The sequence below is a fragment of the Oncorhynchus nerka genome, linkage group LG8, assembly GCF_034236695.1.
Source record: "Oncorhynchus nerka isolate Pitt River linkage group LG8, Oner_Uvic_2.0, whole genome shotgun sequence".
Lineage (NCBI taxonomy): Eukaryota > Metazoa > Chordata > Actinopteri > Salmoniformes > Salmonidae > Oncorhynchus > Oncorhynchus nerka.
Window position 1 is genome coordinate 19418667 of NC_088403.1, and position 17397 is coordinate 19436063.

Below are 17397 nucleotides of genomic sequence, written 5' to 3' on the forward strand. Positions count from 1 at the left end.
ACATTTTCTTTCAGTGGAAAATGACCTACAAGAGACATCATTACATTGGTCTGTCTGTGTATTTTACCATCAAATGCAATTGTGTAGGTCAAATCTCAAAGTTCTCAGCCTGTGTGTCTCTACCTGGTGTGTGTGTGTAGAGATGAAGTAGGCCCACATACCTTTTTAAAAACCTTGTTCACAAAACCTTGTTTAACATAAACATGTTTAGCATCTCCTGGCTTCCACACACAGCATACAAGCCACTGATGCAGACCTTTGGAACATCTACATTTTTAAAAGTCTAATAAATGTAATATAGCCTACACCTTCACAATAAATCCATGATATATTTTAGACAGGTCTAAAGAAACATGATATGAAGAAAATGTATACTATTTCAGATGAACACACTAGCATACTCTGAGTTGTCCTTATGTTAGGCCCTGATCTGGCTATCCTGTAGTTAATTTACATGCCAGCCAGGTAGGCTATACTCCTGTTGTAAAGCGATGCAATGCGCTTAATATTAGGAAAGTTAGGCCTAGCCTATAGAATGCGGATGGGATCCACCTCTTTTTAATAGAGGCCATCAAAACTGTTTTCTCACATTTGCATAGCCTAAAGAAATGTTGCAACATGAGCTCATGGACTCTCATGAAGTGTTTGATTAGATTTTCGATAACATTTGCATTGATGTCAGACTGATTAGAGGGACAATAGAGTACCGAGTACCAGGCAGTTAGCAATTTTTGTAGGCTACTAATGACCATCAACCGCATCAGTGCTTGGAGAAGCATAGTGACCATGACTAAGCGGTCACGTGGAATTTGACTGCGTTCATGACTCGTGACCGTCGGTGTGATGGTAATACGGTCACCGTAACAGCCCCACTCCAGAGTGTATATATGTGTGTGTATAGCCTATATAACGTGGTGCGTTGTGTGCCTGTACTCACGGAAGCCAGGTCCTCTGATGGGGCGCGCCCCTGTCGTTGGTGCTCCTTAACTCGTTGAACCATCGGTTGCGGGGGCGCTGTCATGCCACGTTGTCCCCCTCGCTGCCCGAAAGCCCCCGACAGACCACACTGCTGGAGCTACCAGCATGCTCCGGGGCCTGTCCCAGCATGCCTCACAGGGACTTCAGAGGGACACACACGCGCATGCAGACACGCAGTCACACAAACACACAAACAGGCAGACATACCGTACTCTCACACACAGACATGCACCGATGGCACACACGCACTCCCACACACAGCCTCCAGGGAGCAGTCTCTGACGAAGACTGCTGTGATTAAAAGAGGGGCTTTTCAAATCAGATCCATGTTACCAGGATGTCTGGAGAGACATGGGGAGAACACAGTCTCCTCTCGCCATGCACTATTCATTGGAAAGACAGACAGCCAGTCCACCTCCCAGTCTCTCTGTGAGGGATATCACTTAAAGATGAACTATGCAGAAATAGGTCCACCATTTCCTGGTTGCTCTAATTTCAGTTTCCGTTACAAAACAAGCAAGTCTAGTGTAGAGAATCATTGTACCATCTAAAACCCTGAAATGTATTTTCCATTACCAAAAATATTGTATTTTCAGCTGTTTGAAGCTGGTGTACAAAATTGAAAGTAAAAGACGCAAAAACTAAACTTAAGAACGGAAAGCATAGAAATAGCGCACATAGAACAGATCTACCGCTTCTTAGACATGCTTTCAATTACAATGACAGATCTAAAACTAAATTTCTATGTGGATTCGGCTAGGTCGCCCAAAAAGTTACATCTTGCAGCTTTAAAACTAACACCCAGGACTGCAGAGTCAGACAAGCCTGGAAAGAACTACGAAGTGAGGAGTCGTTGTTATTCACAAGTACAGAGGCAGACTGTTCAGAAGATAAATTGGACTTGGATACCAGTTATTAATCCATTGCTGACTATTCATAAGATGGAATACATGTGGTCTCTCTTTTTGCGTTTTGGGGGAAAGGGAGAGAGAGGGAAAGAGAGAAAGAAAGAGGGATGTTTTGCAAGTCGGAGAAGGCATCGGGTGTATAATACGACTGATACTTAGTGTTGCTAACGAGCGTTATCTTTGTTGTACAAAAGGAAGAACATTGTTCCAGATGGACTATAATGGGGTTCTAAGGCATCACCTGCATTGATTCAGACACTATGGTAATGAATGTACTCTCTGTACCAAAAACAGGATGCACATCATCTGTTCATCCTGAACCAGAACCACGCACACCTCCTGCCAAAAACCTGCCATCTAGCACATTCACAGACTTGCACCAAAACAGCTTGCACTCTCACATACACACATGTAGAGACACATACACACAATCTCCAAAACACCACCTGAGCTTGCACTCTCACATACACACATGTAGAGAGACACATACATACACCAAAACACCACCTGAGCTTGCACTCTCATATACACACATGTAGAGAGACACACACACACACACACCAAAACACCACCTGTGTATAGTGATCCACACACACACACACACACACACACACTCTCTTACTTAGTCTTATTCTACACACTCAACACACTGACCACCAACACCATATTCCCACTACCTCCCAGTGTGCCAGATAGTAGTAGGTTGTTCACCAACACCAACCTGGTATAGATGGGACCAGGGGCATCTGTCTGGCATATGGAGCTCTGTGGGGTCATACAGTACTATTATATCTCCCACGCTCTCTCGTTCTTCCTCCTCTCCCCCCTACTATCATTCTGAAATACACAAAGCCTATCCCCCTATCCTATTTAGTCATTTAGTTGAGATATTTGGTTCCGTAATCTTTTTGTTTGCTGGTTTAATGGCTAGTGATTGTCCTCCTCCAGTGTAGAGACCGTCTGGTGGCTGTGAAAAGGTCCTGAAAGGGCTTTTCTGGAACAGCATATGGGCCCATATTAGGAGGATGCTAGGCACACACACTGGTTTCCTGCTCTCACATACTGTACTGAAGAGAACAGCAGGAGACGGTCTGTCAGGAAGGCACCCCTTAGTTAAAGGACAAAGAGCTTGGCTAGCTGTCTGGCAGATCCCTTTCATTCATATAGTAATGCCTCCATATAGTCCCCTGCTATTGGCCAGGACCAAATTAATGCTTCCTTGTAGTCCCCTGCTATTGGCCAGGACCAAATATGAGGTCATTATTTAGATGGGGTTACTCTAAGAGGTCTCCAAAGCAGACGGTAGGTGGGTCGGTGGTGGATGAAAGGAAATGACAAGATGATGGAATTCCATCCAGGGACTTTAACCTACATCAGTAGTCATGAAGGACACGGGGCACTTAAAGACTTTTAACATGGCGTATCCGGACCCTCCCAGCCACTCAAATGTCACCGCAGACCTCTGAAGTAAGACCTTAATGCTATGGACTAGGACCTCCGTATGGTCACTTCTGTTTGGGAATATGTGAACATCTGCTGTCCCCTTTTCTAAATTCTCACTCTTAGTTAGCTTTGATTGATAGCTTATGCAGCGGTTGCAGTTTTTGACACCCCACACACACAGTCTCTCTCTCACACACATAGTCTCTCTCTCACACACACATACACACACACAAAGCTGTACGATCCAGCTGTACTGAAGTATGTTTTTCTCCCTGACCCTCATGTGTTCTGGGTTGCTATCAAATGAACCAGTGTATACCAGCTAGCTAAGCAATTAAACCCGATGCAGAATCCACGCTCTGCAGTTTTCAACATCTGCCGTTCTCCTATGTCTGTTCATTTCCTTGGCCGGGAGTCTCATCTGTTCTCCTGATCAGTTATGATGCATGATGGAACCCTCTGTGGTTAATATGGTACTGTATAGAGTAGACTGCCCCCCCAGCCTTTGACTCACTCTCTTCCACTCTTCACCCTCTCACCCCTTCTCTCCTCCTTATCCGTCCCCTCTTCTCATCCCTTATTTTTCCTGTCCTCCTCCACCCCTTCCCCTCACTCTTATTCTCCCCCCTTCATTGCCTTTGACCCGTTTCTCTTCCCCACTCCTCTCCCAATTCTCCCCTATCACCCATTTTCTCCTCTTCAACCCACCCTCCATCTTGTGAATCCTCCCTCTTCCTCCCCTTCTCCTCACCCACTTTTCCCCAGACTGACCCGAGACACACACTCCAAAAGCCTCCCCATCAATCACGCTGGCAGGAAGGAGCCAGAGCTGAGGCTGGGTTAGCTTGGGTTGGAGGAGAGAGAGGAGGGCTGGCCAGAATCATGTAGAGCTAAACCGCTCAGTCACAGTGCAGAGCACCCTCCTGGTTTGGAGCTGTTCAGCCTCTATACACACACACACACACACACACACACGGACAGACAATACCCACAGTCTCTCTTGACCGTAACCGGACATTTCCTTTCATTTTAAGACTCTTCTCCACCCCCTCCCTCCATCTCTCTACCTCCCTCCCCCATCCCTCAGTCTCGTCATGCTGTGTCCTGTGACTCATCATCAGGCTCAGTCAATGGGGCTAAATGGACACTCCGGCATAATAAGAGGTCAATATGCCCAGCGCTGCCTGTCTGCCGCTTCTCTCTCGCTCTCTCTCTGTCTCTGTCTCTCTCACTCTGTCTCTCTGTCTCTGTCTCTCTCACTCTGTCTCTCTCTCACTCTGTCTCTCTCACTCTGTCTCTCTCTCACTCTGTCTCTCTCTCACTCTCTCTGTCTCTCTCACTCTGTCTCTCTCTCACTCTTGTCTCTCTCTCTCTCACTCTGTCTCTCTCTCTCACTCTGTCTCTCTCTCTCACTCTGTCTCTGTCTCTCTCACTCTGTCTCTGTCTCTCTCACTCTGTCTCTGTCTCTCTCACTCTGTCTCTCTCACTCTGTCTCTCTCACTCTGTCTCTGTCTCTCTCACTCTGTCTCTGTCTCTCTCACTCTGTCTCTGTCTCTGTCTCTCTCACTCTGTCTCTGTCTCTCTCACTCTGTCTCTCTCACTCTGTCTCTCTCACTCTGTCTCTCTCTCACTCTGTCTCTCTCTCACTCTCTCTCTCGCTCTGTCTCTCTCTCTCGCTCTGTCTGTCTCTCTCACTATCGCACTGTCTCTCTCACTCTGTCTGTTCTGTCTCTCTCTGTCTGTCTTTCTCACTGTCTCTCTCACTTTCTCTCACTCACTCTCATTTGAGCCGAAGCATCACAAGTCAAATCCTGTCTATCCAAGCCAGCCTAATCTCCCACACTTACACAAAGACTAAGGATGGGGGAGAAAAATCACTACAGTTATATTTGAGGATATATCATATTATTTTGATAATACTATTTTTGTGCTAGTTGGCTGTACCTGCACACCACATCTCCAGTATTTTCCTTCATAGCTTGTTCTCCATCTTAGTAGGAAGCCAATTTGTTTTCAGCACATTTACAAGACTGATCAAACTTGTTTTCTCATGACTCTATCTTGTTCCTCTGCCTCAGACATATGGTGAGCAATATGTTTGGAACAACAAATCACAGTATCGAATCGCAATACATATAGAATTGTGATCATTTTATTGAACCTTTATTTAACTAGGCAAGTCAGTTAAGAACAAATTCTTATTTATAATGACGACTTACCGGGGAACAGATGGTTAACCTCCGTGTTCAGGGGCAGAATGACAGATGTTTTACCTTGTCAGCTCAGGGATTCCATCCAACAACCTTTTGGTTACTGGCCCAACATTCTAACCACTAGGCTACCTGCCGCCCCTACATAACATAACATATCAGCACCTAAGTATCGTGTTAATATCATCATTCCCAGCCCTTACAAAGACCCAGACATAGACGAGCACAATCTACTTCATTTACAGACCTATCCTAGAGGATTCTGACTTCCTGACTCTATTCCCACCATTCACTGCTCTATCAGGGCCCTCGCCGACTAATCACCTGCCCTTGTGATGCAGTACAATCACAATACAGGTCTGATTTCATCACTAGCGTAGGCAGGTAGTGCGCCTCTCTTACCCTGCTAGCCTATCGCTGAAACGTGAATGCATTTTGATTGTAATTAAATGCTAAATAGGAAGGCTCTAAAAGCTAGCTCGCTGTATAGACGAGAGCCACTTGGCTTGATTGCTCGCTGTTGTTAGCGGTTAGCACGTGGGCTAGCGGTTAGCATCCGCGTTTCCTATTGATCTGATGATGACCTTGCTGTTTTTGTTGTTACCATGTGCAATGCAGTGCTCTCAATGAAGCCTGTCGACATGTGTGTTATGAATGTATGGGTGGGAAGGTGTTTGTCGGTGCGTGTTGATAGTCTAAAGTGGCATCCTCCACTTGTGTCCTTCTCATTCATCTGCACTGAGACGATTTTCAATGAAGGAAAGGAGACGAGTCGAGGAGGCTACATTAGAGAGTTGGGATGCACCCAATGTGTTTCTCTCCACAGAATTCAGCCTGGTTTAGTTGAAACACTAATGCATGTTCTCTCTCTCAGGTGACGGAGTATCTCAACGGTCAGGAGTCTGCCAAGACTGCCAGGGTAAGTTTCTCTCTATCTCTTGCTCCCTCTCTCTCTACATCTCTACCTCTCTCCCCCTTTCTCACTTTTCTCTCCCTGTTTCATACTAGCTCCCTCTCTCTCTCTCTACATCTCTACCTCTCTCCCCCTTTCTCACTTTTCTCTCCCTGTTTCGTACTAGCTCCCTCTCTCTCTACATCTCTACCTCTCTCTACCTCTCTCCCCCTTTCTCACTTTTCTGTCCCTGTTTCATACTAGCTCCCCCTCTCTCTCTCTACATCTCTACCTCTCTCCCCCTTTCTCACTTTTCTCTCCCTGTTTAATACTAGCTCCCTCTCTCTAACTCTCTCCCCCTTTCTCACTTTTCTCTCCCTGTTTAATACTAGCTCCCTCTCTCTAACTCTCTCCCTCTTTCTCACTTTTCTGTCCCTGTTTCGTACTAGCTCCCTCTCTCTCTCGCTCCCTCTCTCTAACTCTCTCCCCCTTTCTCACTTTTCTCTCCCTGTTTCATACTAGCTCTCTCAACACAATACAAATTCAGCCTGGCTTTATTGGCATGACAGGTAAACAGTGTTTCCAAAGCTGTAATTACAACTACTAGTAGAAGAAAGGAGCTCTCCTTCATTTCTCTGCTCCCTCTGTCTTTCTCTCCACCTGTCTGTTCTCTGAAGACATGACACATCTCATTGGCAGGCAGTGCTGTCCTAAATGGACGCTGGCCCACAGTCTGTGCAGGCCCACGCTGATGGAAAGAAAGCAAGAGAGGGAGAGAGGGAAAGATGGCATCCACATGGCACACAGGACTCTTGCCCACCTCCACACACCCCAGGGTCTGCTTGCCCACCTCCCACACCCCAAGGTCCGCTTGCCCACCTCCACACACCCCAGGGTCTGCTTGCCCACCTCCCACACCCCAGGGTCCGCTTGCCCACCTCCCACACCCCAGGGTCTGCTTGCCCACCTCCCACACCCCAGGGTCCGCTTGCCCACCTCCACACACCCCAGGGTCTGCTTGCCCACCTCCCACACCCCAGGGTCCGCTTGCCCACCTCCACACATCCCAGGGTCTGCTTGCCCACCTCCCAAACCCCAGGGTCTGCTTGCCCACCTCCCACACCCCAGGGTCCGCTTGCCCACCTCCACACACCCCAGGGTCTGCTTGCCCACCTCCCACACCCCAGGGTCCGCTTGCCCACCTCCCACACCCCAGGGTCCGCTTGCCCACCTCCCACACCCCAGGGTCCGCTTGCCCACCTCCCACACCCCAGGGTCTGCTTGCCCACCTCCACACACCCCAGGGTCTGCTTGCCCACCTCCACACACCCCAGGGTCCGCTTGCCCACCTCCACACACCCCAGGGTCCGCTTGCCCACCTCCACACACCCCAGGGTCTGCTTGCCCACCTCCCAAACCCCAGGGTCTGCTTGCCCACCTCCCACATCCCAGGGTCCGCTTGCCCACCTCCACACACCCCAGGGTCCGCTTGCCCACCTCCCAAACCCCAGGGTCTGCTTGCCCACCTCCCAAACCCCAGGGTCCGCTTGCCCACCTCCCACACCCCAGGGTCCGCTTGCCCACCTCCACACACCCCAGGGTCCGCTTGCCCACCTCCACACACCCCAGGGTCCGCTTGCCCACCTCCCACACCCCAGGGTCCGCTTGCCCACCTCCCACACCCCAGGGTCCGCTTGCCCACCTCCACACATCCCAGGGTCTGCTTGCCCACCTCCCAAACCCCAGGGTCTGCTTGCCCACCTCCACACACCCCAGGGTCCGCTTGCCCACCTCCACACACCCCAGGGTCCGCTTGCCCACCTCCCACACCCCAGGGTCCGCTTGCCCACCTCCCACACCCCAGGGTCCGCTTGCCCACCTCCCACACCCCAGGGTCCGCTTGCCCACCTCCACACACCCCAGGGTCCGCTTGCCCCCTCCACACACCCCAGGGTCCGCTTGCTCCCCTCCACACACCCCAGGGTCCGCTCACAGCACAGCAACCAATCCAAACGCAGGTGGTTCTACCTGTTTAGGTACACTAGCCAATCGTCTAGTCAGATGACAGAGCATATACAAAACGTATCAGCCCAGTTTCATTATCCTTGCACCGCTCAATCCTAATGCTCCTAGTTATACAGTAACTGTTTACTGTATCTTGCCCAAGAGCATAGCCCAATGACCTTATATAGACTAGTTTGTCTAATTTGGGGTGCTTGTTTTACCTGCTTTATGGTAAACAGGTGGCATCCATTTATCCTCCTTAAACACTGTGACCTTCAATAAGGCACAGTTCTCTTCAGCAGCAAGACAAACGCTCTCACTGCTTTGACATATTGTCCAATCACACAACGCCATGCTCAAACAATCGTCCAATCAAAGGCAAAGTTGGTGTAAATGAGATGTAGTTCTCCAAAAGGCTGCTAGGAGTGACGATGCATCGACGGAAGAGAAACAGGAAAGACAACATTGACAACATGGCAGCCGCTTCCTAACGACTAGCGTAAATTAGCATGGTCGTGGCTGTGAATGTGGGCAATTAATTGGCTGTGAATCGTCATGTTAACAGCTGAACACACGCTGCTGATGAGGAGAGGAGGGGGCCTTGGTTGGTGTCGTGAAACATCTCTCACACACACACAACTTCTTGCGTACACACCTAGAATGCCCCCTCACACACACACTACCACCGCCCTTCCCATTGTGCGTCAAACGGAACGTTTAGCAGGAAATTGCTTGGATGCTTGATGAGGGATGAAGAGCTCAGCGGAGTGAATTTAATGGAATAGAGGGAATAGACAGGGATGCGGCTGAAGCACCGGGGCCCTTCTGGAAAGGATTAAATGATGATGCTCCCCTCGTTCTTACTGGGGTGGAGAGTACACTGATGTTCTCTCTACTTCTCTCTCTCTCTCTACCTTTCAACCTCTGTCTACCTGTCCCTGTCTCTACGGCTACCTGTCTCGCTCTCTCTTGCTCTTGCTCTCTCTTGCTCTTGCTCTCTCTTGCAATTGCTCTCTTGCAATTGCTCTCTCTTGCTCTTGCTCTCGCTCGCTCTCTTGCAATTGCTCTCTCTTGCTCTTGCTCTCTCTCTCGCTCTCACTCGCTCTCTTGCTCTCTCTCTTGCTCGCTCTCTCGCTCTCACTCGCTCTCTTGCTCTCTCTCTTGCTCTCTCACTTTATCTCTCTCTCACTTTATCTCTCTCACTTTCTCTCTCTCTTGCTCTCTCTCCGCTCTCTCTCTCTCTCGCTTGCTCTCTCTCTTGCTCTCTCTCTTGCTCTCTCTCTTGCTCTCTCTCTCTCTTGCTCTCTCTCTTGCTCTCTCTCTTGCTCTCTCTCTCTCTCTCTGGGGGGAGGGGGGCTGAGCTGAGGCTCCCCATTTGAAGGTTAATTGAGACTGTTGCTTGTCTGTTTTATTGTCAGCTATTCACTAAGCGCTCATGGTCTTTTCTGTCTCATGTTTTATCTCAGCTCAACATCTGGCGCTACGGAGACTTCCGCGACGACGACGCAGACGAGTTTGGCTACAAACTAAAAAAATGAAAAGCGCACGGCGCCATTCCAAAGACCAACGCGGAAGACGAGATGCACTCATTGGACGAGAAAAAGTGACAGAAAACGATTCAACGAAAATAAAACAAAGTAAAGGACAAGCATTGTCTCTCTCTCTTCCTTTTATTCCATGTACATCCTCCTGGTCCTCTCTCCTGCTACTCTGCGCATCCCTTCCTCCTCCTCCTCCTCCTCCTCCTCCCTCCACGCTATAGCTATGAACTCATAAAAACAGTGACTGTCCAATCCTTCCTCTTCTCCACCCTTCCTGAGCAACTACCAGTTGTTCTTATCATGCCCCCCCGCCGCTGCAGAGCTCCGTTAATTGCCATGTCATCCTTTCCTGGTTAGTGATGTCATACGCCCACACTAATCATGCGCATCGCTACCTTACCCTATCCCCACCACAGCCAATCCCTCCTATCCGTTGTACAGGAAAGGGGCTAGGCCTTGAGAAGAGGATCCATTCACTTTTATTATTAACAGCTTTTTGCAGAGAGAAACACTTCCTTAATGAATGACAGGAAATGAATAATGCTATGTTTTATGAAGTTAATTTGAAAAAGCTAGCTCGAGATCCACACCAACCGGACAGGCTTATTTCTGTCCTTGATGTATGCCTATGTGATATGACATTTAATGACGTTTATGTTGGGAGTGTTTTATTCTCGTCTTTCTTCTTCTCTCTCTCTCTCTCGTGGCCAGAACACCTTGACAAACAGCATTTTCTCATCTTCCTCCTTCTGTAATGTTTACATATGATGGTGACATGATGATCTCTCTCTCTCTCTCTCTCTCTCTCTCTCTCTCTCTCTCTCTCTGTCTCTCTCTCTCTCTCTCTGTCTCTGTCTCTGTCTCTGTCTCTGTCTCTGTCTCTGTCTCTGTCTCTGTATGCCGTAGCAGAAACAGTGTTTTGAATTTGTTTCCTTATGACAGCCCTTGTCGTTGTATTAAAAAATTCTGCTGAATAAAAATGAGCAAATGATTAAAAAGAAGCATGTTGTTACTGGATTTAAATCACCAAACTGTCAAAGCTGCTAGATTTCACCAAGGATTGTTAATGTCCTTAGCCTGGTTTAAACCAGACCGGATGCTGCGCTCCCCATTGAATCATGCTGAGCGCATCTTTCAGTATGGTTTTACCAGGCTATGGTGTCCTAGTTCTACTCAAAGGACTTAAAAGTACCAGTGCTACTTTTGGTAGGTCACCTCTTAAATGACTCTTACACACCTTGATCTCATTTGCATCTTAAATAAGCGGTGTTGTTACCACAGAATGACACAGCACACGCGACTGTACTAAATATATTTTAACATAGGTGGCTGGTTAGTGTCACATTTATTAGCATCAGTTCAGACAGTACGTAGGTTGAGCAACGACTCAAGTACAAGTTGACTACACAACATTTTGAATGCAAAAATAAATGTACACCTTGGATATGTAAATGTTGCCATGCATAGAGTTTTGTGTACATATTTTATGATCACATCACTGTTACAACAGGGAATAGCAACTCCGGTCCTGGAGAACTGCAGTGGGTGAATGGTTTTGTTTCATGCTGAAAGTAACAACTGATTCAGCTATTAAATCCACAGTGTTCAATAGTCTTTAGTTATTTAAGAGCATTATCAGTTAAATCAAGTCTTTTAGAGCTACGTTTACATTTAGACACTCTTATCCAGAGCCAATTCCAATTAGTACATTCATCTGAAGATGTGAAACAAAAGCCTAGCTGCACTATTACCCTCAAGTGTCTTCAACCAGAGATCCATGTGGTTCACACACCCACCTCCTAAGAGGACCTGACACCTTTGTCCAAGTCCTATTTTAGATCCTATTAGATATACACAAGTACCTCAGAGGAGGGGCTAGCAAGGGATCCTTTTAGACACCAGTCTTCATTTCCTGCCCCGCCAACCAATCAGGCAAGGCCTTACTCATTTAGCACAAATCAGAGATGGCTTTATTCATTTATCACAAGTGACTGGCACAAATTATGGGGTGGCAGGATGAGGGAATATGCTCCAAGGGCAACTATGAGCTCTGTCGCATGTTGCCTTCTTCAGCCACTTGAGTCAACTGCTGAGTCTGATGACTAGGCTTTAAAAAGCCTTCTCTTTTCTCACTCGCTCTCTCGTCCTCTCTCTCTTTCTCTCTCTCTTTTACAGGCACCATTCTTTTCACGCCTGGCTGCTCCTCCAGACTGATGATGTCTATTAGGGCACATGATGGAGGGCAGCCTGGTCTCACTGACTAGACGTAACATAGTAAATATACATCCTGGACACTTGAATTAGTATGATCTGTTTAGTATGGTTACATAAGACAGAGGATTACTTAAGGCAAAAAAACAAAAGTAGGGTGGATGGTTGGCGCATAATGCAAACGACTAGCCACCCAAAGGTTGCATGTTTGAATCTCATCGGACAACTTTAGCATTTTAGCTAATTAGAAACTTTGCAATTAATTGCTACTTCTTAGCTACTTTGCAACTACTTGGCATGTTAGCTTACCCTTCCCCTAACCTTAACCCCTAGCCTAGCTAACATTAGCCACTTAGCTAACGTTAGCCACAACAAATTGTAATTTACAACATATCATACGTTATGCAAATTCATAACATATTGTATGAATAGCAATTCGTAACACATCATACGAAATGGTTTGTGGACATCCACATATTAAATCATACTAATTGGAGTGTACCAGATTTACGTTTACGTTTACTACATTACGTCTAATCTCAATTCCAGGTTGTGGGGGGAGGAGGAAAGGAGGAGTGTAGCTAAAGGTTTAGGTCTTAGGTCAGGTAGTTAGGTCTTCTCCAAATGGTGGTCATTGGAGGTTATTGGAGGCTGAAGCATGGTAAGATTATGTATTACAGTTCGACATACTGGTGTTGAGTTGAGACAGTTCTAGCGAGAGAGTCTCGGTTGTCAACAACCACCAAATTGCAGAAGAATGCCTCAATGTATTGCAGTGCTGAAGGGAACAAAGTAATATCTCGGTCTTGTAGTGAAGTAAGTTGAGAAATTATATCTACATTTTTACACCTGTAGGTTTTTTTTTTCAATACAAAGTCATGGAAAGAATCCGAGCAATCAAGCCCAAATTGCAGATTTCTCAATAGGTTACAGTGCTGTAGAGTACTAGTAAGAAGTGCTTGCTCTAGGGCTTGCAGAGACCTTGTAGAGTAAGTGGTGAGATATTCAAGAATCCGGTGTTGGCTCGCTACACTTGTAGGGCTTTGGTGTCTCAACACAAATCTGTACTGTCATCTTCCTCTCTCTGCCTATGCATTATTTGGGTAGCGTTTGGAGTCAAGCTAATGCGTTTGGATCGGAGGCGAGACTGAGTAAATAGATATTAGAGCGAGATAATGAGGATGGTTTGTCAGCAGCGTTGTTTGTGTGGAGACATTGATACTTCCCTGAACCTCTCATTCGAACTGCATCAACAACTATCTACACTGATAAACCAATCTTCCCCATGTCTGTCAACTGATCTAGTTCCAGAACAAAACCCATCAATCATGTCTTTGTTTCCATTGAAGGAAATGACATTTCAAACGCAGGAAGAGTTTACATTTCCTGTAAAAGGGCGACAAAAACTTGGAGACAAAAGTGAATAAAATAAAAATCAATGACTTTGCTTGGAACAAAAGACAGAAGAGTGAGAGGAGCAAATATCTATTTTTCATGAGCCCAAAGCATGTTTCTCATTCGAGGCGTTTTGGAGGGAGAATGAAACCTATTCAATAATTCAGAGCTGAAATATGTTTGGGAGCAGATTGTAGTTTTTTCTTCAGACTAATGAAAGCGTGGTCCTCTGTGGACTGTGGTTTTGACGTGTGTGTGGTTCATCCTAGAATGCACCAGTGGTCATAGAGATTTTTTGTAAATCTCTGATTTACTTTGGAGAGTCCCTGGTTTTAAAGTCTTACGACGTAGAACTGTTCAGCCTCAAGTCAGAATCGTACTTATTCACTACTCAAAGCCCTTTGTAAACAATGTCTTCCATGTTGGTTGCTGCACCACAACTTTAGGTGAAGTTATCTTTCCCAGTACGGCAACCACGAGTGAAGTTCAAGTCAACCTATGGATGGATATTTAATGCTCACATGGCTGGTCTCACCACTGCACAAAGTAAGGTTTGGATTCAACCCTTATTGAGGAAGATCTGTGTTATAGTGTGATTGAAATGGAAAGGGAATTTTTCATGAAGCCGAGTCTGACAAGGGCAGCATGTTCCGCGAACACATTTCTATCACGCGATAGTGCGGCTCTTCCTCGATACTGACTGAATCTAGGCCTAGGTGTGTGTTGTGCTGTGAGTGCAGTCATTACCATGTCATGTATGTGATTGTGTGGTGGGAGGTAGCCTAGCGCTGGTTTGAATCCCCAAGCCGACTAGGTGAAGAATCTGTGGATGTGCCCTTGAGCAAGGCACTTAACCCTAATTGCTCTTGTATTCACTCTGAATAAGAGCGTCTGCTAAATCAGGGATTCCCCACCTCAGTCCTGATCCACCCCTGGTGCCACATTTTTGTTTTTGCCACATCTGACTCAAATAATCACATCTTGATGATGAGTTAGTTATTTGAATCAGCTGTGCAGTGCACCCTGGGGGAGGGAAGAAACACTGTTCTAAATGACTCAAATATAAATGTATGTTTCCACCTATCAGTGACACACATTCAAGCCCACTGAACCCACCAAACACCTCCGTATGTCTACCCACACAACCCACCCACACGGTTATGAGAAATAATTCATTCACAAAATGACTTCATCCCCAGCCAACCACACCAGAACACAACACTGCACTGAGATATTGAGGTAGTACTGTAATTGAAGGGAAGTGTGCTCCACTGGTCTGATGAGCCACAGATTCCTCACTATCCCACAATCTCGGTGTTCAACCAACTGTAAACTCTCCAACCTGGGAGTGTTCCCATCCATCCTATAGGATGCATGCCAAATGGTTCCCTATTTAGTGCACTACCTTTGAGCAGGGCCCATTGGGATCTGGTAAAAACTTGTGCCCTATATAGGGAGTAGGGTACTATTTGGGATGCAAGCCCTAGTCGTCGTGTGCCACAGATGGATTTGTCCAATCAGTCTCTACATAACGCTCTTATTATTAAGAGGAATTAAATAAGGTAATGAGCTTGTCCTGTTTACCATGGAATAATTCAGGAGGAATTTCCCCTCATAAAGCCAGCATTCTTCAACTATGGTATCTGAATAAAACATGTTTCTGTATTATGTCTGAATCTTCTGTCTTAAGCTTCAAGGCAGAATATTTCCATACACTCCCTCAAGTGCACCATTCAAGTGAAAGGTGAAACGTCTTTGAATCCTTCAAAGATTTGTTTTAATGGGGCCGTGCACTTTCAACAAACACTATCCTTCACCGCAAAGAAATGACTGATGTGATTGTAGGTTGATTTGTAGATTTGGTAGGCTGACAACCACTCTATCTGCAGTCAGGTCTCGTTCAGTGTACAGAGTAGGGTTTATGTCTCAAGTCAAGGTGGAATACAGTATTATTCTCTCCCTCATTCCCTCTATTTCGGTCTTTTGTGCTCTGTTCCACTACTCTGTTCATCTGTATCCTCTTTCTCTCTGACATCTTGTTTTCTACCCTTCTCTCTCGTGCTCTGTTCCACTACTCTGTTCATCTGTATCCTCTTTCTCTCTGACATCTTGTTTTCTACCCTTCTCTCTCATGCTCTGTTCCACTACTCTGTTCATCTGTATCCTCTTTCTCTCTGACATCTTGTTTTCTACCCTTCTCTCTCGTGCTCTGTTCCACTACTCTGTTCATCTGTATCCTCTTTCTCTCTGACATCTTGCTTTCTACCCTTCTCTCGTGTGCTCTGTTCCACTACTCTGTTCATCTGTATCCTCTTTCTCTCTGACATCTTGTTTTCTACCCTTCTCTCTTGTGCTCTGTTCCACTACTCTGTTCATCTGTATCCTCTTTCTCTCTGACATCTTGTTTTCTACCCTTCTCTCTCGTGCTCTGTTCCACTACTCTGTTCATCTGTATCCTCTTTCTCTCTGACATCTTGTTTTCTACCCTTCTCTCTTGTGCTCTGTTCCACTACTCTGTTCATCTGTATCCTCTTTCTCTCTGACATCTTGTTTTCTACCCTTCTCTCTTGTGCTCTGTTCCACTACTCTGTTCATCTGTATCCTCTTTCTCTCTGACATCTTGTTTTCTACCCTTCTCTCTTGTGCTCTGTTCCACTACTCTGTTCATCTGTATCCTCTTTCTCTCTGACATCTTGTTTTCTACCCTTCTCTCCTGTATTCTGTTCTACTATTCTCTCTCTCTCTCTCTCTCTCTCTCTCTCTCTAGTTTGTCTTCTCTCCTGTATTCTGTTTTACTATTCTCTCTCTCTCTCTCTCTCTGTAGTTTAAGTCTTCTCTCCTGTATTCTGTTTTACTATTCTCTCTCTCTCTCTCTCTCTCTCTCTCTAGTTTAAGTCTTCTCTCCTGTATTCTGTTATACGATTTTCTCTCTCTCTCTCTCTCTCTCTCTCTCTCTCTCTCTGTAGTTTCAGTCTTCTCTCCTGTGTTCTGTTCTACTATATAATCTCTCCATCATCCTCTCTCTCCCACCCCCCTCCTTCCCTCCCTTTCTTTCTGCTATCACAGGTCTCAGGGGGATAGTGAACATGTTGCTATTTTAACCTGCCACTTGATCATGTGACTATGATGTGTGGTTGACAGTGAGGGTTCCTGAACACAAGTAATACCTCCAGCACTGTGTGTGTGTGTGTGCGTGGGAGCCTGCGCGTGTGTGTGCGCGTGTGTGCGTGTGCGTGCGCTATATCCCAGTGGGCAGACCATAGCATTGATCCAAGGACAACCGGCTTACACAACACACCTGGAGTAAGATCACTTTCTCTCTCTCCCTTTCCCCTCTCTCTCTCTCTCCCTTTCCCCTCTCTCTCTCTATCCATCTCTCTCTCTCTCTCTATATCCATCTCTCTCCCTTTCCCCTCTCTCTCTCTCTATCCATCTATCTCTCTCCCTTTCCCCTCTCTCTCTCCCTCTCTATCTCTATCCATCTCTCTCTCTCCCTTTCCCCCCTCTCTCTCTATCCATCTCTCTCTCTCTCCCTCTCTCTCTATATCCATCTCTCTCCCTTTCCCCTCTCTCTCTCTATCCCCTCTCTCTCTCTCCCTATCCATCTATCTCTCTCCCTTTCCCCTCTCTCTCTCCCTCTCTCTATCCATCCATCTCTCTCTCTCCCTCTCTATCTCTATCCATCTCTCTCTCCTTTCCCCTCTCTCTCTATCATCACTCTCTCCCTTTCCCCTCTCTCTCTATCATCTCTCTCTCCCTTTCCCCTCTCTCTCTCTCTCTCTCTCTCATCTCTCCCTTTCCCCTCTCTTTCTCTA

At 46.5% G+C, this 17397-nt stretch overlaps 1 protein-coding gene across 1 annotated transcript in view; it reads left to right on the forward strand.

Moving 5' to 3' along the window:
* snd1 (staphylococcal nuclease and tudor domain containing 1) overlaps positions 1–10977 on the forward strand; it is a 368696-nt gene extending 357719 nt beyond the window's left edge. The window contains exons 23-24 of the mRNA XM_065021501.1: positions 6414–6458; positions 9902–10977. Coding sequence (XP_064877573.1) covers positions 6414–6458; positions 9902–9973 — 117 coding nt within the window. The 3' untranslated portion in view covers positions 9974–10977. The remainder of the gene's footprint in view (positions 1–6413; positions 6459–9901) is intronic.
* The last annotated feature ends 6420 nt before the right edge of the window (positions 10978–17397 follow it).